The sequence below is a fragment of the Lasioglossum baleicum genome, chromosome 6 (genome assembly GCF_051020765.1).
Source record: "Lasioglossum baleicum chromosome 6, iyLasBale1, whole genome shotgun sequence".
Taxonomy (NCBI): domain Eukaryota; kingdom Metazoa; phylum Arthropoda; class Insecta; order Hymenoptera; family Halictidae; genus Lasioglossum; species Lasioglossum baleicum.
The window spans coordinates 8,303,248-8,326,047 of NC_134934.1; the positions used below are offsets into that span (position 1 = coordinate 8,303,248).

Below are 22,800 nucleotides of genomic sequence, written 5' to 3' on the forward strand. Positions count from 1 at the left end.
TACAGTTAGTCCGGACAAAAATAGAAGTGAAAAGTATACTACAATGCTACAATGTAGGACAGAGCTAATATATCGAATTATGTAAACATGTGCTTTCATCATGCTTTCGTATTTGTTCGTTTATTGTTTGTTTACAGTTCTTGTTTTTTCAAACAAATTGAATACAATGAAGTCAGCGTCGAATAGTTAAAAGTTACGTCCAGTTACGTCTTGAACTGAGCCGAATATGAATTGACATTTATTTAGAACATGTATTTACATTGACATATTTAATCATGTGCATTTTCGAAGTGCGCAGATGGTTTCAAAATATCATACAAAATTAGTATTTTTATATTAGTTTAGTGCGACTTAAATTTATAGTTTGAATCGTGGCCCCAATTACCAGTCGTGTAAAATGAATTGATCACGCATTCACGGTCCGGTACTTGATTGCAGCTTAATTACGTCAAATTCGGCAATTGCATTGCAATTGTTAAGTACAGAATCAATTTTTAAGGAATGGCACAAATATTTCGTATGTATAAATTCGAGGTACCGATAGTAATTCGACATTATGGAAATTACAGTCATCAGCAGAGGTTAGAATCACGAAATATTTTATATATCCATATTCTATTGTACAAATCATTATTTTTGAAAGGAATTTTGTTTTTCATAGATCCAAAAGCAACTATTATGATACATTGCATGTTTCTACGGACGCAACACAAAAGGAAATCAAAGATGCGTTCATAAAATTGTCGAAGAAAGTATGATGGTATTTTCGTAATTGCTCAAGTATAAATATGTATTGTTGTTACGACGCCTAACAAGTTTCAAAATTATTAGACGCATCCTGATTGCGGTAGTGAAGGAAGTCACTCAGAATTTGTGAAGATTAACGAAGCTTATTCAGTTTTGAGTAAACGAACCACAAAAAGAGATTACGATATGAGTTTAAAATACAATTATACTTATACAGGAAGTTCCCATGTAGTTCGAAGTGCAAATCGCAATGGGTATAAACATATGCAATTTTTCTTTCTCAATATTTATCATTGCAGAAATTTTTAATAAGATATAAAAAATTCATTTGCAGACCATATAAAACATATGCAGACTGGGGATTCGTAGATCCTAGTCAACACAGAGAGTATAATCGAAAGGAAGCCACACAAGCGCTGCTGGGCTGCATAGTTCTGATGTTAATTGGAGCATTTGTTCAATTTATGTTTATTCAAAGATCTGCAGTCTTTAATAGACAATTGGCGTTAGAAAGAAGTGCAAGATATGCAGCAGAATACGAAAGGCTCAAAGAAGTATCTAAACACAGAACAGTAGAAGAGCAATTACAAAGCATCAGTGACTTGCAAGAAAATTTTAAATTTGATCAGAGAAACAAATAATGTAGTATAATTCGCTACTGAGATTGTAGTATCTTTAAATTATTTTGTGTGATGTAGATAATTTGAACGTGTAAATTTTATGTCCAAAGACATTGTACATACTGTACTGTACAGGCTGTATAAAAATTAATGGTCATCCATTGTAGGAGTGAATCTACACCTCTGGATTGGTGGACATTTGTAAAAGAAACTTGCCGCAAAATTGTTTACACCAAAGAAAATTGTTGTTAAAGTTTGTTTTTACATTAACACCTTCTACTCATCGAAAAGAGAAAAAGTTTATAAGGTACCATACATCGTAAACAAATAGTTATTGAGATACAAGCTGTTGAAATTTTTGCAGAACTTGATTGTGTGGAGTTATAGGTATTTACAAATTTGCAGAATCTTCTGTTCCTCCGTTGGATCCACAGCATACTGCCGTTTACGCGAATACTTCGAAGTGGTACGCGACGGAACATAGCTGATTCTCGAAAAATCAATATCTTATTGGAAACGATTATTTGTGTTTCAATCGATCAGTGATCGAATACATTGTATGATGGAAGGGCAGAGTTTCCGCGCGGAAGTCGCATTTAGATCGTAAAACTATTTTGATCGTGGTCGTAGTAACTTCTCGTTCGCTGTCACGATTTCGGAAAGTGTGTTGTGTAGCGTTTAGTGATTGTGTAGAAGCGTGGTATTTTGTGCTTTGAAAAACAGGCACATTTATTCGGACGTATTCGCGTGAGTAAATAATAGTGTGCTGTGGATTCGACCGGAGGAACAGAAGATTCTGAAAAATTTGTAAGTATACTTTACATTAGTATTTCATAATGTAGGATTAGTACTCTTATGTATAACAATGAATAGAAAAACAAACTTTAACAAGAATTTTCTTTGGTACATATAAATTTTGCGGCAAGTTTCTCTTACAAATGTCCACCGATCTAGAGGTGTAGATTCACCCCTAGAACGGATGACCATTATTTTTTATCTACAAGATTATAAATACTGTGCACTTCATTATTAAGATAATTTATATTGTAAATTATTGCAACTGAACTACGTATAGGGGTGCCAGCTTTGGCATATTACTTTTTTTAACAAAATAAAAAGGTTTTACAAAAACAAGTGGAGAGCAGTTTGGACTTGATTGATTTCGAGCGAGGCAGAAAGGATGTGCAGTCTCGATTTCGTTTGCATAAAATTCTGTATATTTCGTGTCGCATAAACTTTAAAAGGAATAGTTATAACGTGTAAGATAATTTACAAAAAGCATAAATTACTACATCTAAAACATGATCTGTAGCCGACTCCTACTACAGAGAACACGTTTATCGCCTACCACCGTACAGTGGTAATATTAAAAACTATCTGGATCGAACCATATTACATTCTACATGCGCGCATACTTTTACAAAATAGAATAGTCATGAATCTGTACTTTGGAAATCTTCCGTATAAGACATTGTACAAGTAGTATATATCCGCAATGGATCGTCGCAAGACACCCGTTTTTCTCGGAAATTGTCGCTCAATGATTTTTCGTACAAAAGTGATAAATAAATAAGAGGAGCCTTAGAAAAGTGTGGTCTCAAGGGTGCGTTTCTCGGAGTCGTCCTGAACATTTGGAACAAGTACCGAAAAAGTCATGCCGCCCTTCACAATTTCTTAATGTAGCTAACAACCGCCGTGTGCGGAAGTGCCGGTGAAAATATCGGTTTGCCATATTCGTCGACATATTCTGCATAAGGTAGCGTATAGATCTGTTCGAAACCGAGTCCTGTACATAGTTTCCCCGAGAAGAAGGAGGAGCAATCAGCGCGAACAATGTGGAATCCTTTCTCCCTTCCGATTTCCCTGCAAAGAAAACAAGCGTGAACATTTTGCATTCACGTGGGAAGACAAGAGGAAAATTTCAATCTTATCTTATATCTTTTAAAAGAGAAGACGTTTTAGGATAAAAGGTGCCCCTTTTAATCAAATCTATGGACTTTATATCAAAAGAATTAATAATTTTTTCAACAATTCGTTTCTTAATACCGTTTTTCTATATCTTAAAAAATATGATACGATTATTTCCCGAATATTCTTGTTGGGAATCTTTTTTGATACAGTTTAACACTTTGGCTACCGGAGCTACTCTTTAGCTGATTCTAACTAACAATCTCGAAAGAAGTCGTTGGATAATACTACTGAAGAAGTTGTCGTCGCCATTGAACTGTTTGTTAAAAAATTCTCAATTATTCATGTGTGATCTTTAAAGGTCTGCTAACCGTAAGATAGAATATTAATATTGCAACTAATTACGCCATTGAAAAAATTAATGATCGTTATGCCTACATCGTCTTTTCCAGCAGAGCCTTGGCGATTCCTTTGCCCCTCCAATTTGTGTCCACGGAGATTATCCTGATTTCGAGGGTGTTCAACCCCCGGAACTGTCCAACCTGGTTCACGTTCCTGTCCACGTAGTTCAGTAGCCTGAGGATCTTCTTGAATTTTGGATTTTTACAGGTGCGTATGTATTCCGGTTCGTCTTCGGTTGACGGTTCCATTTTTCCTGCGCATCGATTGAATAATGCAACCGTGTAATGCAACCTTCGGGTGTGTATTTTACACAATCTTAGCTACTTTGCAAAACAAAGTTGCACATCGTCTTGCATACCAAGAATAGAGTAAGTTTGCGTAACTCACGTTGGTGCATTGACAATGAATAAGTAGCATTTAGAGCGATAATAATAAGAGATAATGACTCGACCGCGTACTCCGTTGTGTGCGTCTAATAAGAAACATTGTTGCAAGGTTGAGGTACAGTTGACACGCAGAGTACTGGCAAAATTATGCAACGGTCGAGGAGGAAGAGCTCGTTGAAGAAAAATAAGTAGAAAAATAGAGGAAGACGTATTTTCAGTTCCGACTCGTGCGTCTGTCTCTCGCTCGCCTTTTCTACTTGTGATTCGAAGTCGATTTTTTCAAATTCGAAGGTCGGTACGAGCAAGATTGCATTCTACACTTTCAATTCGCTTTCGCCCGAAGAACGATTTCGGAAGCACCCTGTATACAATGCGCTAGCATGTTGCACAGGTGAACGGCGATCGGCCATAGATTCTGTTTCTAAAGGTCTCTAATTACCATAAAGTGTACGATTTCCCGATGTTACTTATTTGCAACTGTTGGAGCGCGATTAAAGTCTCATCTGTTTCGATCGTATCAAATTTCAACGATCTTTATCGGCAACGATCAACATCGATTACAGCGCAATCAAACGATATCGACACTTAATCGTTCGAAACGCAGAGATCACAGGCGTTGAATCGGCGCGATTACCAAACCCATTGCCGATAAGTTCAATTAGCGGTTTGAATTTTTCAAGCGTCTCAAGGATCGAGCGGTAGTTACGAGTCCGTTGGTATGCTCTTATTGTTACCCGTTTTTAACCGGTTTCTTTTTGTCGTCGCGACGCGCGGCTCGAGCCCATTTTTTTCCAATCTCAATAACGCACGGCTAACTGGACCCGACGATAGAGTAACGTAATTACCGCGAGATTGCGACAACCGGTAGCGATTAATAAGCCTCACAGCTTGCTCGGTGTTCTCATAACAATTTATGTAACGTTTGTGCGGTACCGTTTTGCCGTAGGTGTGTCCGCCACCTCCCTCGCGGGCCGATTTTTACCAGATAGAGAACCGACGCCGACGACTCTTTACGCTGTGTGTATGCTCGGAGTAAAAATCTGTTCGTCCGCCTCCAAGGTCCTGCCATCCGAGAGATCCTCGTTATCTATCGCGCGGATCTATTCGACAACGAAGAAGGCAATGCCGCGGCGTCCTTCGGCTACGAATCGAAGAGATATTTTTCCGGCTCGTGTCGATAATGGTCGAGAATCGGATGCAAATTTCGTCGCCACCAAACGATTCGTCATCGCTTCGTGCTCGCAGAACATTTTCGTTCGACGTGTCATCGTTTCCCGCTGAGAATAACACGTTCTCGGTACCCGGACCGTATTATTAACCCAGATACATCGACACCAGCGTAAACAGTCCCGTGTGCCGCATTCAACTTGCCCGTTAACCCTTTCAGACCTCGACACCGTCGGCTTTTAGCCGAGATTTTTCGCCTAAATGGAAGCTGTCCAAACAACGCGCGTTTTAAACTGGACAGGCTATTTAAATTATCAGAACATATAGAACCACGAGTAACCATTTGTAACTCCTACTCGTTTGCCGCCTCGTGATTCACATACTCGTTTTACTTATGAATAGACTGCGGATCTCTATGTATTTATGGTATTGACACATTTTTCAAATACATGAAAACATGTATATTAGCAAACATTAGTCACATTTTACTCCATTTATATTATAAGGAATTTTCTAGTTGACGTATTGGATTTTTCGTCGTCCTGGTTTTGCTAAAGTAATCGTTTGCATAAAGACCCGCAGTCTAGTCATGTGTACACTCGCAGGAAACATAAACTTTCTTCATTCATTTCATTTATATGTATAGGATGTTTGACGATAGGTGGAAGAAAGCGTAAGGGATGATCGTTCGAGGCAACACAAGACAAACTTGTACTCTTGTGAGAGAAGAAGAATCTTTAGTAGGAAGGGTGCTTACCATTAAGCGTGACGCCCACAATGGCGCCACTGGTGGAGACCGCCATGAGGCTGAGGTTGTTCTCCATGGAGGAGGTGCTGCAATAATCCTCCAACTCGAGGCAGGTGCTGTCCTCGCTTTCCGGTATCAGCTGGATCGAGTGATTGAGCGGTTCGTCTCTGAAGAAGAATCGCCTGAGGAACTTCAGTATCCTGAGTTTGTCGTCCTTCGTGACGGTCTGGATGTGGTAGTCCATGCCGACGGGTTTCGGCTCCGCTGAATCCGCCAGCTGTAACACATCGTGTAAGAATCATCGTTTCGGTCTCGATCATTTCAGAGATGATTTTCTTTTCCGCGTGGACGACGCCGTTGCTCGTACGGAACCGGAAATCCAGTACGATCCGGTCCGTCTTTTACTGGAGCACGTGTGACATGGCTGAACAATGCGCGGCCGTGTCGTTGAAAGTTCTCGGTTACAGTATATCTTGCGACACAGCCAGTATGTATGGTAAATGTAACCCAATGCAACAAGAGGCTGGAACAACATTGGCTGTTTTCACGGCGACGGGAATTGAATTAGCGCTTTCACACGCGACAATTAACGTGGGCCCGTCGTAGCATCGCGCCGCGGCCTGTGCCGCAATTCGCGTTGCGTTCCCGTTTCTGCTGCGCTTTATCTCGATCGGTCCTCTTAGACCGCGGTTATACTGATTGCGATTGTCAATAATCGTCTCGCTCGTTTCTATGTGTTCGTGAGGCGTCCGAACCGTCTCCGCGAGAACCCATTCGACCAGATCGCATTGGAACAAATAACATCTTTTCCATTGTTGAGGCTTCTGAGATTCAGGTCTGTCGCAATATTTCCGCAAATCATGTACCCTATGAATTATTTTGCTAGTACTGATCAATAGACCACCGATATTTGCAAGTTATAGAAGCTACGTAGACATTTAGTTTACTTTTTAGAAGAATATGTATGTATTGTTATCAACTCGCTAAAAAGATGAAGAGATAATTTTTATTTTGCATAAAGATCGGCAGCTTATGAATGAGAATCGTATTCAGCATAACCACAGCCTAACGCTACCAACGTGGTCGTGTACGTACGCTATCGTTGATCTAGTTTCATGCAATGATTCACAACGGTTAATAGGACCGCGTCGCGGTTCCATTTTCATTTCGACGACAATAGCAAAGAATTCGCGCGATCCTCTCCGGCTATTTTCCGTCCCATCGATCGGCCGATATACATTTTCCTTGGACGAACAGGAGAATCTACCGCAACGCGCTTGTTTACATAATTCCCTGAAGATTATGTACCGTAATGGCACCTGTATTTTTGATTACATCATGTCAGGGAGACGGATCCGGCGGAAGATAAAGTTTCAGCCGGTACTCCTTTCGTAATTAGCTTCCCTTAATGACCCCTCATCTTGTCTTTTATCAAAGCCAGAGACGAGTACCGTTTCAATGCTATCAACGACCTCGTTCTTCTGCTCGATCAAATGGCCAATTATAATTCTAATAATCGTACATTGTTTCGCTCGTAATTGCCGGCGTATTGTACAGTCATCCTCCCGATGTACGGTGCCGCGTGATTTTGGAGGCCGCCGAAGATGACCGATTTGATTTCGAATCGATCGCGGCCTCTCGAAGTTTCAAATAATTTCGTATGGTTCTTACCGCGCTGTAAACGTTCGGAAAATTGGCGACTGGCTTACCGTGTACTTGGAAACTTTCTGGACATCGTTCGCGAAATTCGTGAACGCCTTGGCAACGCCGATGCCGGCCGAATTCTCAAGATTAGAGGTCCGTATGGCGTCCATGGTGAATATTCGGTGAAGTTTACCCGCAGAGTACTCGATCGTTTGTATATTTCTATGAAAATTTCGGCGCCGGTCTACGATTCGAACATCCGATGGGTCACTGAATGTAGCGCACCGGGGACTACGCCAATAACACACGATGCTCGTTGTTGACGTCGAGGTAGTAATCCAACACTGCGCTTTGTGATAGGACGTCGCCTGTCTTATATACGCTCAGATCAGGCAAAAGCCGCTCTTACAGGGACAGGCGAATATATGTAGTTTAGGAAGCTTGCGAATCGCCACCAACGCAGTCGATCCCCACGCCCCTCGTGTTCCTCTTCTGCCGATTTTTTTATCGGAATATCGAGTTGATCGTTCTATTTTTCCAAGGAAACTCGCGTTTCCAAGTCGGTTCGCTTAGCCTCTAGAGCTGGAAACCGCGGTGGCTCGACGACTCGACGCGCGTGTATTCGCCGCCATTTTCTCTAATGTTTCGATTTTTATCCGTGTTCTCTATGCCATTTGAAAATTACGCTATTCTTTTAAATGCGTCTTGGATTTTCGAATTTAGTGAAGCCATTATTTTGTTTCGAATTGAAAAATATGCAGTGTTAAATTGAGGAATTCGATCTTTCTGACGTGTTCTTTCGTTTCACTATCATCGAGGCGTTACATGATCTTCCCGTTTTAAGCACAAATCTTTTCGACGTTGTTTTGACTCCTCGATCCAATTTCTATAAAAAAACACGTAGGGAATTTTCGTCATTTTCAAAATGACACTGCACAATGTCTATCCTGAAACGAAAGAAATTTTTAACGAAATTAAAAAATCCAAAATGCTGAAGTTTAGAATGCTATTAAACGTACATATGACAAGTCTATTTTTAAGATGATCTTGTAATTGAAGCACAAGCAACAGGACTTGTGCACCAACTCAATGCTGCGAAGTAAAGGGTATATTCACGAATAAACCAGAGTAGCGTCCGCCATCTTTTCCGATTAGGATATGAGGGATGTAGAAGGGTTAAAAAGAAGTAACCGATATGATAAATTTTGTCTTCACAGTTTCAGTTTTATTAAGGGGGTGGACTCGTTTCTAGGATTGCAATGGTACAGGGATGCGCCTTTTCATTTCTCAATAATGTAATGGTGGGGCTTTTCAGTAGTCAAAAGCAATAGATAAAAGATGGATCTACGCGGCAATCGCCCTCAAAAGTTCTATTTTTACGTTTACGAAGCGTAATTCGCATTAATTCGGCTGCATCTAGCTGTCGTAGCTTTATGAAAATAACTGCATGCGCAGCTTTATGCTTCCGAATAATGCAAATTACGTATCGTAAACGTAAATAAATTTTAAAAAATACCACGTTTTTAAAACGGACTAGAAAGTATAAAATAATTTTTCATAGCCCCGTACAGATTCCTAACCCCATGCAGATAGTTCTGAAAATTTGTGATTGTGAATTTTTAATAGCTATGAAAATACTTGTAACACAACAGTTCATATCATTTGCAGTGCAATAAAATTGTTGGTGACTTAGGTGAACTATTCATGCATCAATTATCTATTGCATGCGCCGCACGTTTTTCGTTTTAAATCTTACAAGTATTTTCATAGCTATTAAAAATTCACAATCGCAAATTTTCAGGAGTTAGTGGAGTGAGAACGCGTAGTAGAGTAGGGAGCGCTGTCGCGCGGAGTGGGGACCGCTGAACGCGATTACGTACTACCGAGCGTCGCGCGGGGAGGTGTAACGGTTAAATTTATTAATAGTTTACATCCTCTAAATGCATAGGCTTTCCAAAAAATTTTTTTTTTAATATTGTAATATTGTAATAAGTAGATCGATTTTTTATCTAGCGCTTTTGACTACTGAAAAACCCCATCTTTCAAATCACCCATCTCAAAAAATCGCATCCCGCAACCTTGCAATCCTGGAAACGAGTCCAACACCTTAATTCAATTCTTTTGATTTTATGGAATATTTGTAGGATGATGAGAGATCCGGCAGGCATCGCTTTAAAGTGTATTTATGGCCGAAAAATCATGCGACCACAGGTAGATAAATTGTCGCGCAGACCACGGCGTTCCCGATGGTCGCCGTTCGAGTCCCACAGTAATTCACGCTGGACAGAACAGTGCCGAGAGAAGATTTAATGTTCTCGAGAGATTTGTACCATGCCTTGTACCAGGTTTTATCATTTGATATCGCTGGATGCAAATGAAACGAGCTCGGCAGATTGAAAATACGTCGGGAACACGTTCGGCTTCGCTTGCCACACGCGATCGGCTACGCGTACGGTAACAACGACAACGTTAATAGAAAACTGAAAAAAGGGGGGAAATTATTAGCCGGCACGTTTACAACGTATTGTATGGGTGGATCCTGGCACACGTTAGGATGATGATAGTCAAGAACATGTGCTATTAATCGAGCTGAGTATCCTCGAAGCCGTTCTTTCACGAAGGTGACACGTGCGACGTTCAAATCGTCGCATCTTTTTATCCGGTGTCATCCACAATAATTAACGATATTAGTCTATTACGTTGGTGGGTCAATCGCGACCCACCATAAAATTCCGTCATCCTTCCAACCATTGACTGCGGACTTTTATCAGAAATAAAAATTAGTTGCATCGATTGTAGAAAACAGGTTTTAAATAAAACTGTATGTCTTCGTTTAATAGCATAAAAAGTGACTCACAGGTATTGTTTTATAAGAATGACAAGATTGGATATATCTAAGTGGCTCGTCAATTTTTATTGCAGTATATTTCACTTGTACTATTAGATGACGACCGTTAGAAATAATCTGTAAAAAATCCAGAGATTGGGTAACACGAACAGCGAGCGAAGAATATTTTTTCCCGACTAACAAGTGAACCGGCGCTAGAACGGTTAATTAATTCGTAGCTGTTGATTAATGGCTGCAAGGATTGCATTCTTCGAAGGATACGGGTGTCTTAATGCCCGCGAAATGATATTCACGATTCCCATAGTACATTGTACAAAAAGAATCGTTGATGATTTCCCAAGCAATCGCAGCGATTCGTTCCTCGAGTTCAGTGCAGACACGGAGTCTGCGTCGCATCGATTCGATCGGAAAAAATATTTCCTCGTCGTTGGGAGCGAAGCTTCCGGGTACACCGAAAACCGATTAACCGTGAGGCGAAGCGTTTGTTTCGGAAAATCACCGAGAGAAGTGTTCCATGAATCCTCCAGCGAACTCCTCGAATCCGTCTAGTTTGCATGAAATTAAAAGTCGATTGTCCGTTGTATTCGGATGCAAATTGGGGACGTCGCGCGTCGCGTCGATTGCCATTGCTCGCAGTTGAATATCGAATGACTCCGGCTACGTTACTCGCTTTTGAAATTGAAAGTCAAGACACCTGTTATAGACTTTCATACCTCGTCTCGGGTTTCCGTCCGTATACAGTGGCTCGCAAAAATGAGAAACCGCTATCTCGCTTTTACGGTTTTCGAAAAATAAAGAATATGCAATATGCTATCAGAATTTATTCTGTTGCTTGCCTTCTTCGTAAATATTTTCTTTAGCAGAGGAAAATTATTTACTTCAAACAACTTCAGGCTATCTCTTACAATCTTTTTCTTCTTCTTATCTCTGACAACAACTTGGCTATCTCTTAAATAAATTACGACGTTGATGGCGACCGTGTTAAACTATTCTTTATTGGCTTAACATCGTTCATTGCCTAGGATTTTACGTGTTTACGAGAAAAATGAGTAGGTGTAAATCGAAACAGTAGACAGACTGAAAGAATTTAAAAGTAATAATGTTCCTAATTGGTTTCTTGCAATTAACATATTCGCCACCAGCGATTTTGTATATAACACAAAGAAGAACAACTCGTAGCATGGTATTCTGAGAATTTATATATTTTTTCATATTTTAGTTTCGTTGAGATAAATGCTAGTAGCGAACGTGTTGATGCAGACACAATTGCTTCAGTCAATTCAATTTATAATTTACAACCTTTTCAGTATTTTTCGGAGCAGAATGGTCTATTATTTTTGTGAACCATTGTACCATCGAGTCAGCATCCGTCATAGTTCTAACAGAAAATATTCGTAGCAGAAATGAAAGGCTGAAACAGTAGCGGAAGAAAAACATAAAGTAATTGATCAAAGAATGAGGTCGTTCAACCAATCCGAGAAGGATCATCGACAGAAGCGAAATCGGATTCGACGAACAGGAACCCGACGATGACAGTTCGTTCCCTCCGAACTTACGCAATTCGGCTGAATTGTACGAAACACGGAACGTGATCCAGAGACCGGTCACGGAACTATCGGCGATCTAAGCTGGCGAAGGTCGGCGAAGAGAACCGTAGCCATACCTTAGCTGGCATTCAATGACATAGAGTCGAGGCGTTCCTGGTCATCGAGTGTCGAACTAAATGCCCACTAAATTAACTGTGGCATGTCGTTCGTTTCTTCTCGTTCCAGCACAATGCTCTTCGGAAAGAGGAATTAACGAAGGCTACTTGTTTTCCTCTAGGGTCTCTCCATTCTTATTTTATCGTTTCTCGCAACTACATTAGTCGGAATAACAAGTTCGCATTGATGGCCACCAGTCGCTCTGTGCAATTAGTGTTATCTAGAGTTATCGTTTCTTTCGATTGCAAAAGATAATCGTGACAAAGTAACAGACTATCTCCTCTTTCAGTACGAAGTTGAGTTATTTAATCCACGGTATAAGAAGATTACAAGAACTTCTACTACAGTTTGATGAAACCACTATACACAGAGAGAAATGAATTCCTACTCGGTTCCTACGTCTTGCAATTAATGCGAACAATTTTTATTTTACATGAAGATCCCCAGTCTACTTGTTACTCAATCTACTACTACGTTTGCAGGTCAGCTCCATTCGTCTTCAGTTCAACGATCAAACGAACGATCATTCCGAATCGGACAAGAGCGCCGGCTCTTGACCCATTTTTTGACACGGCCTTTATCGCATCCTTTTCTTGTTGTCGGCGTGTATAGGGACATCCTAGAGCCAGTCGATCGGCTACATCGTTCGAGAATCCTTTGGAACGGACCATGTGCAATGCGAACACAATCACCGCCTCCGCAGCCTTTCATCACGAGGCCCGACAAACGGCGAACGATCTCGCAGACGCACACCGGAATGAACTATACACACGACAATGGTTCGATCGTTCCCGGAGATCCTTTCGAACCGGATTCTAAGGCGCGGGCGTCCCGACGAGCGCCACTTCCGCGATGGAGCTGACCTTTCCTTGCTTCGTGCTCTCCTTATCAAGACTTTTGCATCGGTTATTTTCGCGTCGTGATCTCGTCGCTTTCTCACTGGCGCTCTTTTCTTGGCTAACTTCTTCGAATCGCGAAAATAAGACTGAAATACTTCTTAATTAACGCATTTGTACCTAGACTTTATTTTGTATGAAAATACGGAGTCTAGTAATTACAATGTTCATCGGCTTGGCTCATCGTTAACTTGACTCGACTTGAATCTATGCATTCGGCACGAAATGATTACAGCCAATCTTTCATCTTCGATAGTTTGCCAATGGTTAGACGAGTTTCGATTTTAATTGTTCGACCGTGACCTCGTCGACCGGCAACACGGTTCACCGGTGATTTATAGTATACGCAAGCTCGGAGAAGCATCCTGAAAGGAGTCGCGGGATTGATTCATCGTCGGTGATTAATTAAAAAGTTATTATTGGCAGGCACGTCACCGTAATCCCACCGCTTTGACAGGCAGTCACGTTTCCGATAGATATAATAATTATTCATCGCGGAGCGTCCTGTGCTCGGCGCGGACCTGGATCTCTTGGAAAGGCGCAGAAGGATACGAGTATCGAATGCGCTCGGTTATTTAACACACGGACCGAGCAACTTAAGCTGGCTTAAGTTACCGAGAACAAGAGAGAGCGATCAGAGAGGAGAGGGAGAGAGAGATAGTGACCAGCACGTGGAAAACGGATCAGCTTGACAAAAGAAAGAAAAAATACCGGTATATTTTGGAATAAATTGACGGAAACGGGGGGCGCGAGAAAACCGGTGTGGAAATCGTCTCGGACGTCTAAATTATGGCATCAACGCGATTTTCAACGGTAAAGGAAACTGGTCTAACTAATCTAATTCGTGCGATTAAGTCAGCAGTCTAGCCGCATTAGTCTCTCTTGCTCTCTCGTCGCGGCAAATTTTTCACGCTCCTGTTTCGTTTTTTGTTCGTATATACTGTTCGACGTTTTTCCAGAGTCCACCGCGACGATTCCACCTTCGATCGTTGATATGCTTTATCGTGACGTAACACCGCGCCCGTTAACGTTTTAACAGATACATGCTACACGTGTGCATACGTAAATGATCCCGAGAGCCGATTGGAGGCGGTGCCAGTTCCGTAAGCGGCAAACCAATCGGAACAAAGTACACCTTCGCCGGCCGCGGATAATGAAATGCAAGTTATCGCCTCGAGGTGAGCCCGTGAATAAATCAACGTCGTTTTAAGAAGTTACGAGCCGTACTAGAGCGTTCTCAATGGCAATGCCTTCCTTCTTCTCCATTCGAATCCTCAATGTATCCTTCTCGCGGAACAGTCCTAAGGCCACTGTGGTCGGAGAAGAAAAAAAAACGAACAAAACGAAAAGACGGAGAGGGGAAAAAATAGCAGAAGGAAGTCCTCTGGCGACGACCTCGTCAGCGTAAAATTCAACTTCGAGATCAGTTTCCTACACTCATCCGAGCCGGTGGAAAACGCGCAAACGATTGCGAGCGCAACGTTCAGTTTCATACAGAATCGAGGGACACGCCACGGGTGTTCCATTATTCCCGATCTCCTTGGAATAAACAATGCAACTTGGTTGCCGAGCAATAAATCCGTTCGACGACAGATATACCCGCATTTAATTACCATTGAACCGCCCCTACTGTGACTTGCTATCGAGCCAAGAGCGATGTCTGTGGCCAGAGAAGAAATTCTACACACACGGGATACGCCTTCGCGAAACCGATCTCATTGTACTGACCTTACACAGGCTTTCCTCAAGTACAACCTGTTCCGCGCGGGGAACCATTCGGCGCATGATTTATCGGACGATCGGGCCTACAATTAACTTTGTTGCGGGCTCGCGGCGATGATCGCGAAACTGTTGCACAAACTTACGTGCCCTTCAACCTCACTCTCAACCGCTTGCCCTACGATTTATTTTACGGTTTCAGTGACTAGAACTTTTTTAACCGATAATCGGAAAAGGAGGAGTTTACTCAATTCGATATGTATATGTGCCTTTTTTCTCTTTCTTTTTATAGCAAATTTTGCATTTTTTCATTCTTTGCGGTTTTTATTGCAAATAACCAATAAGACCGAAAAACCATCCTACGGCGTTCTACAAATTCTGCTCGTTCCACTAAAAAGTGTGAAACAAAAAAATTTTATAAAAAAAAATTAAACCGACTTCGAAAAAACGCACTAAAAAAATGAAATAATTTCCATTTAATTTATGTGAATACACACGAACTTAAACACAATACAATCTTTTCGGAGGCGGTTTAATCAGACGGTTTTTATCAGAATCTGTTCAGAATCTTCATCACGAGTCAGACACGATATTGCAAAGCAAGGGGTTAATTGACTTTGCCGAGGCTCGAATTCACTTCGTAGATTTCACAGTTTTTTTAGTTCGAATTCTGGGAAGCTGGTTTTCTTAATCGGATACTTAGAAATGTACATGAAACGTTAAAGACGTGACTAGTCTAATGGAAGTAGAAACGAGCATGTCGTGTGTTCCGAATTTGACTCTGTATCAACGCAGCAATTTCCCGAAGAATGCACCATAGTAGCAGTTCTTCGTATGAATTGTTTCCGCACGTTGCGAGGCTGTTTAACACTAGATCTACCAAGGGAGGTCAAAACGACTTGTTTGGCATTTCTTATAATCATTATTCATTTTAAGTACATTTTTTTCCGAAAATTTTGTATAACTTTTTCTAAAATATGCAAATAATTAAAACAGTTTTCTTTTTTTTTTGTCTTTTTGATGTAAAATTTTACATCAAAAAGTATTAAACGTAAACGGTGTCAAATAGCATATTGTACTAATAATAAAACGAGGAATATTTGTGGTGTGTGTCATAAACGAGTCTGTGGTACATGCTCTGCTAAAATAATTGTAACTTGTAAAAAATGTCTGACTTTTATGCGTAATTATTTTTAAAATTATTGTTATTATATTATTATTCTTATTCAGTTTATATTTGATCTACGCACATAAAATAGGAAAACATATAAAAACGTAAAAATTGCTATGTCTTTTCTTAAATGACTTATTAATTTTAAAAACAAGTCATTTTGACCCCTCTGGTAGAAGTAGGTATACGTCAATCGTCGGTAGTTCTAGTGTTAAACCAATTTCAATTGTCGCCGGGCACGTTCGATCGAAGACGGTATTTTCGTCGTCGATTTTTTCGCACTTGCTCACGCGTGTCCCGTTACTGTCGCAAGGGTTAAAGCGTACGGTAATTGAGCAATTAAAATTGCAAAAGAGAGTCACATTTCTCAAATAACCAACTCGAGCTGGTAGAGCAGAGGGGGCGAACACTGGTTGACGTACAAAAACAAGGAAATACGTCGCACCCGACTGCGTTTCGTGTAGATCGCGCCGCAGTTCAGTGCATGACAATCACTTAAGCATCGGCGAGAGAAAGAAGGAAACGCGAACAGTTAATCCTGCGAACGGTTTACGCGAATTGTCTTGCTCGATTTCTTGCCTCGAGCAAGGGTTCTCGCTTCGAGAAATAGAGAACCTAGAAAACGTTTTCTATGAACAATGTTCGAAATAAAAATGTCTATTCTTCGTGTATTCGTGCTGTCCGTGCATTCGATCGGGCTGTATCGCTGCAATCGAGGCTAATCTCGTTTAGCGTTCGTTCAAACCCCGGCGCTCGCGCTCGTTTTAGAGTTCGTATCCGATGGAAAACTCTCACGGACGAAATCGAGGAATGATCAGGTTGTTAGAACCGCCGTCGTGTATTTCGTTCGGTCGTGTTCGAGATTGCACTATCAATACCGTCGTCTTTACAAGCACGCCTTTGCGGACGGGGTATAACCGACATTAAAATTCTACTCTATATCCGTTCCTCTCTTTAACAAAATAATTGTCTTTTCATCGGCAAAACCCGAAGGTGAAACAATTCTGGTTCCCGAGGCACGTCCCATCTGCAAAGGCTTGTCGAACAAATTCAACACGGGAAAACATAGTCAGGTACACCAGCTTATGCGACAATATTTAGAAAACTGTCGGAGACACTTTTTTATCGGCAATCGCGCACATCGACGGGGTGAAAACAACCGTCGGAGTAACTATGAGCAATTAAGGATTAAAAATCGTAAAACTTGTCACAAGTAGTGGAATCTGCGAAAGATATTTTTTTGAAGTTCCCCTACAAGCTCAGACCAAAATTTTCTTTCACAGTGTCATCTGATAAACCAATTCCTTTGGCTGAATTTAGAATTCAGTCGATTGCTCCGGTGAACGATATCGTGTACATTGCTCGTGTAACTCGAACATGTTCTCTTGTGAGATGCTAAAGCGAGAGAATGAGAGAGTGGGAACGGACGCGAGCAGGAATAGCGAAAGTGAGATTAATGAAGATCGATAAGTAGTCAAACGTTACACGTATCTGTCGACTGGAACGACTCGAGCCTCGGTCCCGTTGAGTAGCATCATCCCCTTCGGGCAAGACGAGCGAGCCGCGCGATGGAAAAGAAGTCTCGGTCAGCTGACGGGCCAGGTGACGGGTTCACACTTACGATCGATGTACGCAGCCGGTCGAATGAAATCGAGGCAGGTATTCGATGGTTACGCGACACCCCCCGGGCCCCTCCAGCCGTTGCAACGATGCATGCAACGATGCAACGCGTTGTCTGTCGCCTGTACGTGACACGAGGCGAGCACGGCCTCGCGAATCCAGATACCGGAGCGACGAGCACCGAGTGCACCGGTGCTAGAACATTTCTTAAACTCGGCGATCTCTCAGCCGAAATCCTAAAATTGACCGCCTCCAGCGCAGTCTTTCCGTCCTTCAAAAACCGGTCTGTCCACATTTTTGTTCGCTTTCCGAGACGATACATCGAAAACGAAGCATTCTATTTCGAAGCGGAAGAAAACAATCGAACCATCGCGTTGCTTCAGTTCGCACCGTAAGTCTTCGAGTCTGATCGCTTTGCGATAGCCAATCTATTAGATTATAAATATACGTTTGTGTTGGAGCGACGACGAGAGCGAAGAGTAGAAATGCGTTTTATTGTTTTCTAATGGAACTGTTTACATTGGTGCATCGCTTACCAGACGGCAGACATATTGCCGCTCTGATTGACGATTTTATAGCTTCACCGCAGCTCCGACGTTAACGAACCCCGAGTCGAGTATTCGAACAGTATGAAAGGATGCCGATATAGTTAAAGACGCTGTTCACAGTATTTCTATCGTAGAACATTTACTTCATCGATGAACCAGGATTAGCAGAAATTGAGAAGTTGCAGACCTAGTTTATCCTTAACGAGCTACTCGGAAGGAATTCAACGGAGAGTTTCAGATTTCGTCTAAACACCTCGCTGCACCGGAGCGTACTTGGAACAACACGTGCACCGCCGAAAGCAGAGTATCGTGTAACGCGAACTGCATGCTGACTAGTATACGACGATCGTTGCACACTAGCCGAGGCGGCAAAGTCCGCGCAATAATCGTGTAACCTCTGGCTGTGAACCTTTGACTAGCTAGCGATACCGCGACAACACTGCAACCAGACGTTTGGCTCTCACAGTTGAAAACTCGTAGCGACGGTAGCGTTTCCCAAAGGGTGTGTGGATCACAGGGGATTAGGGTACGAGTACATTGGAGCTGCGATGTACTCGCACCCTTAGTCCAAGGGCTAGCACAATTTCCCGACACGTTGGTTTCGCGTAACCGACAGAGATAAAGCGTTCCGTCACCTGGCTCGATAAAAATGCAATTTCATTTCCTCGGGGCCGCTGGCTGGTGCCAGGCATTCGCCGTTATTCCCGTGGAAGATGCGCCACCGATTCGTCCGAGAATAACCGCGGGAGGATTCGAGGCGTGCACTACTGGCAATGTCGTCGGTATATTTACATCGTGTGCGACGACGACAACAGGAAACTGGGTCTCTTCTCTGGACGTTCGGTCGTCTTCAACAATCTCTCCGCTGGTCAGCGGAACGTCCCGTCTTTGGGCGCGTCAGTTCTTTCGCCGATCCAATAAATCCGGTGATCGGATTATCGTAACACGCGAGCCAATCGATTTTATCCGTTACGCGGAAGAAAGAAAGTTGCACGATGAGAGAGCCCAGTCCGGCCCGGTGAAGCTCTCAACAATGTTCGAGGGACGCCGTTTGTCCAGTTGACGCGCGACCAAGCGGCGAACATCGAGCGGAATATTACGCGAAGCCCGTCGAACAAATGTTTATCTACGGATGTGGCTATCATCAGCTAGCTGCATGCCGCTGCCCTCATGGGATCACGAGACCGTTCCTATCAGTGCCGCGGGTTAAACAGAGAAAACGCTGACTGTCAAACCTTCTCCGTGACCTTTCCGCCTTCGTCGGAGGAGGACTCGGGGAGAGACTGTGACGTGACTTGACAACGCAAATAAGTATTCAGAAATAATTTCGTGTACAATACAATCTTGTTCTCTAGATCCAAAAGTTAGAGCTCAGGGTATGCAGCACCCTATTATCAATAGACTGCGGACTTTACGCATTTATGACAAAAACAAGTAGGTGAAATGTAAAGTATTAAAAGTATTAAGATAAGTTTTCTCCAATTTATTGTAATTACTAGAAGAAACATATTTCTATGTGGTTTGTGTATCTTGCAGTTAATGTAGTCGCTATGTGTCATTCAACTAGGAAGTTATTATTATTCTGTTAGTATTATTCTGAAGTGTTGCGGATTCGCTCGGTCACTGTGTCAGATGTGACCCGGCGCGAATGTGTCAAAGCAAATGCCAAAAGACTGCCTCGCCGCTTGTCACAGTAAAAGATCTATTAGATCGCGCGCAGACTTACTGGATAACTGCGTGTTCTCCCTAACTACTTTCCAAGTGGTGCAAACCTGCCTACCTGAGAGAATCTCGACCAGGTGTCCCGGTGGGTTTTCGACGATTCGAAAGAACGAAACGGAGCGTCCCCTTCGGTCTATCGCCAACTACGCACTGCGAACAACGGTGGACAAAGTTCGAGCAATCGGGTAGGGTCATTACCATCCGGCAACGTAATATCCCTTCGGCGAGGAGCCGTGGAAAGGGTAACCCCGAATCTATTTTCCCATTGAATGTGATTAGAGATAGCGAGATCCGAGGCTCGTTGGTAATTAGGGCTTCGCGTCAGGTCCGAGCCTCGTGTTCTCCTACGGCAGCAGCAGCAACAGTAGCATCTCCGCTGCCCCTGTTGACCCTAACAGCATTAACCAATTCAATGCTAGGCCGATCAACCGTGTCGATGATGGCATTCAACTCCTAAATCACCCCGCCGACCCAGAGAAGCGTAAGTAGAACTTCTCGCGGAAATCTCAATTAACCGGGGCTCGTACCATGGTGATCTGCGGGGTGGGATCTAAAAGGGATCTACGGGGAGCGGAGTCGCGCCGTTTAGGTGTCAATTGAACAGGTTTTACGTTCGCACACGCGAGCGCGCATCGATAACTTCACGCTTCGTTGATCCTGCTGGCTGATAAAAAATTCAATGTTCCGTTCCGTCGATCGCTCATTGGCACTCCTGTCGTTCGTCGCGGTAGTACGATGAAATAAATTATTAGGAGCGGTTAATTGCGACGGGAACGCGCGCGGACCACCGGGTGGCCGACACCTAGCGGCGAGTAATTGCCACGAAGTATACAGTCGCAATTACTTACCTGCGAGAGCGTAATTAGAAAACGATCCAAGAGCACCGTGCCAGATCGCTACGAACTCTGCTACTCGCGTTCAATAAATCTCTCGTCCACGACGACGGCGACGGCGACGATTTCGCACCACGATTAAGACATTCGACGCGCGCGCGCGGCTTTTCGCTTTTTGCCGGGTAATTGAACGCGAAACCAAATTTAATTACACCTTCCGCAGCCGTGCGCTCTAATAGAACGGAACGCGGACCGTAGCTCTCCGCGGAGATTTACGATCGAATAGTGATATACGACAGCTCCGTGTGCGGCGGAAGCCGATTCACGGTGACGAGATGATCGATTTGCATCTCGACGAGCGCGATTCTCGCTCGACAACGATGATCAATCTTCTTTCGGAAAAACGAAATCTTCGAATTTGCTAGTTTCTCTACTCAGTTTTTCTTTCCCGTTCATTCTCGCGCTTCGTGGCCGCTGTGCGGCGTTTCTTTTTTTTTTTAAATCTTTATCGTAGACTTGATGTGTGCAATAATGACGTTGTCATTATTATTATTCCGCTCGAGCGTTACGAAGGTAACGTAAAAATATAAACATTGCGGTTGTGTAATTCGCCCGCCCGTGTCGCGAGGAACTTGACAGGCCTCGTTTAGACGCGGCGATTTTGCTGGGTAGACGAAAAAGAAACCGTGTGTATCGAAATCGAAATTATAATATCGATTACCATCACGAATTTCCAGCTATCATGCCGATACAACAGAAATGCGAGTATCTAAATATTTAACCGCTCGTACGATAATTTTCTCTAATGATTAAATACCATAACTAGACTGCGGATCTTTATGCCAAATAAAGATTGTCTGCATCAATTGCAAGAAACCAAATAAAATTGCCAGTTTTGTTATAAATGCATAAAATCCGCGCTCTACTCGCAACAGGAAAATAGAATTATATTGCAGTTTAACATAAATGAATAACGCACATATTTAGTAGAGGTTTGATGAAGCAAAGGGTTAAGGGGTACTCGGAACAGATCCCCCGTTTCCGGTGGTCGTGGAACGATCTACGAACACTGCATCGATCTATCCGACGCGACGCGCAAATCCGCCAACGTAGCCGGCCATATTCTCTCCCGCCGATAACGGCGGCTCATGAATCTTTTATGCCCGGCTCCGTTTTTTAATTGCAAACCGTGCCCGATTACGAGTCCTTCTGAGACGATCGTTCCGCCGATAAATCGAGATAAAACTCGAGGTTCGTTCAGCTCCGTAAGACGATAATTCGCGGAATCGCGATCCTTGTGCGTCGACGTTCCTCTCGGATCGACGCGTTAACGGCAACGGATCGATGTTATCGCATTTAGATCATACCTCCGGACAAAAAATCGTATCCGTTGCCTCAATTAATCGCCGCCTCGCGCAAACAATGCGATGTATATACGCAATATCGTGAAGGTTAACCACAATTTCCCCATTATAGTGGCGCTTTTCTTTTTATTTTCTCCATTCTTTTTTTTATTCGTTATTCCTGCGCGTGACCCATAAACGTGCAAATTACCGGCTACCGCACGAGAACGTGGACCCGATTACCTTTTGAGGAGTTATTTAACAATCTTTCGACATCGCGGAACAACGATCGATAGACCTCCCCTGCACGTTTCGTCGAGGTACACGTATTTTTAATTTCCAACGCCGTCATTATGTCGCCCGGATTTATGCGTAACGGTAACGCTCTCGCTCCGGTTTGCATATCTCCGCGAAATTATTATTATTACGAAAAACCTGTTGTTCGCTTCGGCCCTGAGCATTTATATAATCGCAATTAGAAAACGAATGAATAATTAGAGAACTTCCCGGCGGATAAGAAAATAGCGACGAAAAATAATAATCGGAGGACGCGGATGGCTCTCGACGAACAAAGTGACTCGTCTCTCTCACCTGGTTGCCAGGAAGGGGGAGGGCGGGAGAGGGAATTAGTTTTTATTGCGCGGCGAATAATTAGAAATGAATGGAATAGACGATGAGGTCGAGAGAAAGGGGAAGAGTGTTGCCGCGTAAAAGGCGAGATTCGGTCGTTTGAAAAGGGTGCTCGTTTAGCTTGACATTCTGGGAGCCGCGATCG

The 22,800-nt window shown here is 42.8% G+C and overlaps 2 protein-coding genes across 5 annotated transcripts; one reads left to right on the forward strand and one right to left on the reverse strand.

The window, feature by feature from the left end:
- Nucleotides 1-194: 194 nt before the first annotated feature.
- Nucleotides 195-1,400, forward strand: LOC143209591 (dnaJ-like protein 60). Its single transcript, XM_076425435.1, has 4 exons — nt 195-581; nt 662-752; nt 832-1,001; nt 1,082-1,400. Exons 1-4 carry the CDS (start codon nt 502-504, stop codon nt 1,386-1,388), a joined length of 648 nt encoding a protein of 215 aa, XP_076281550.1. The 5' UTR covers nt 195-501; the 3' UTR covers nt 1,389-1,400.
- A 1,161-nt stretch (nt 1,401-2,561) lies between these two features.
- Nucleotides 2,562-20,058, reverse strand: LOC143209590 (arylalkylamine N-acetyltransferase 1). 4 transcript variants are annotated; one of them, XM_076425432.1, is made up of 4 exons: nt 19,908-20,058; nt 5,988-6,255; nt 3,714-3,930; nt 2,562-3,230 (listed from the first exon to the last, which is right to left on the reverse strand). In XM_076425432.1, exons 2-4 carry the CDS (start codon nt 6,220-6,222, stop codon nt 3,032-3,034), a joined length of 651 nt encoding a protein of 216 aa, XP_076281547.1. In that variant the 5' UTR covers nt 6,223-6,255; nt 19,908-20,058; the 3' UTR covers nt 2,562-3,031. The 4 variants fall into 4 exon arrangements, with proteins under 4 accessions (XP_076281547.1, XP_076281549.1, XP_076281548.1 ...); XM_076425434.1 differs by lacking the exon at nt 19,908-20,058 and adding an exon at nt 18,920-19,302; XM_076425433.1 differs by lacking the exon at nt 19,908-20,058 and adding an exon at nt 17,445-18,881.
- Nucleotides 20,059-22,800: the final 2,742 nt, after the last annotated feature.

Bases quoted from the DNA above. Each gene is read 5' to 3' on its own strand.
- LOC143209591 (XM_076425435.1), top strand. From the start codon at position 502: ATGGCACAAATATTTCGTATGTATAAATTCGAGGTACCGATAGTAATT. The intron at 753-831 runs GTATGATGGTAT...CAAAATTATTAG, and splicing joins TCATAAAATTGTCGAAGAAA to ACGCATCCTGATTGCGGTAG. The intron at 1,002-1,081 runs GTATAAACATAT...ATTCATTTGCAG, and splicing joins CGAAGTGCAAATCGCAATGG to ACCATATAAAACATATGCAG.
- LOC143209590 (XM_076425430.1), bottom strand. From the start codon at position 7,792: ATGGACGCCATACGGACCTCTAATCTTGAGAATTCGGCCGGCATCGGC. The intron at 6,256-7,687 runs GTAAGCCAGTCG...GATGTGTTACAG, and splicing joins AGAAAGTTTCCAAGTACACG to CTGGCGGATTCAGCGGAGCC. The intron at 3,931-5,987 runs GTAAGCACCCTT...ATCGATGCGCAG, and splicing joins TGTGGGCGTCACGCTTAATG to GAAAAATGGAACCGTCAACC.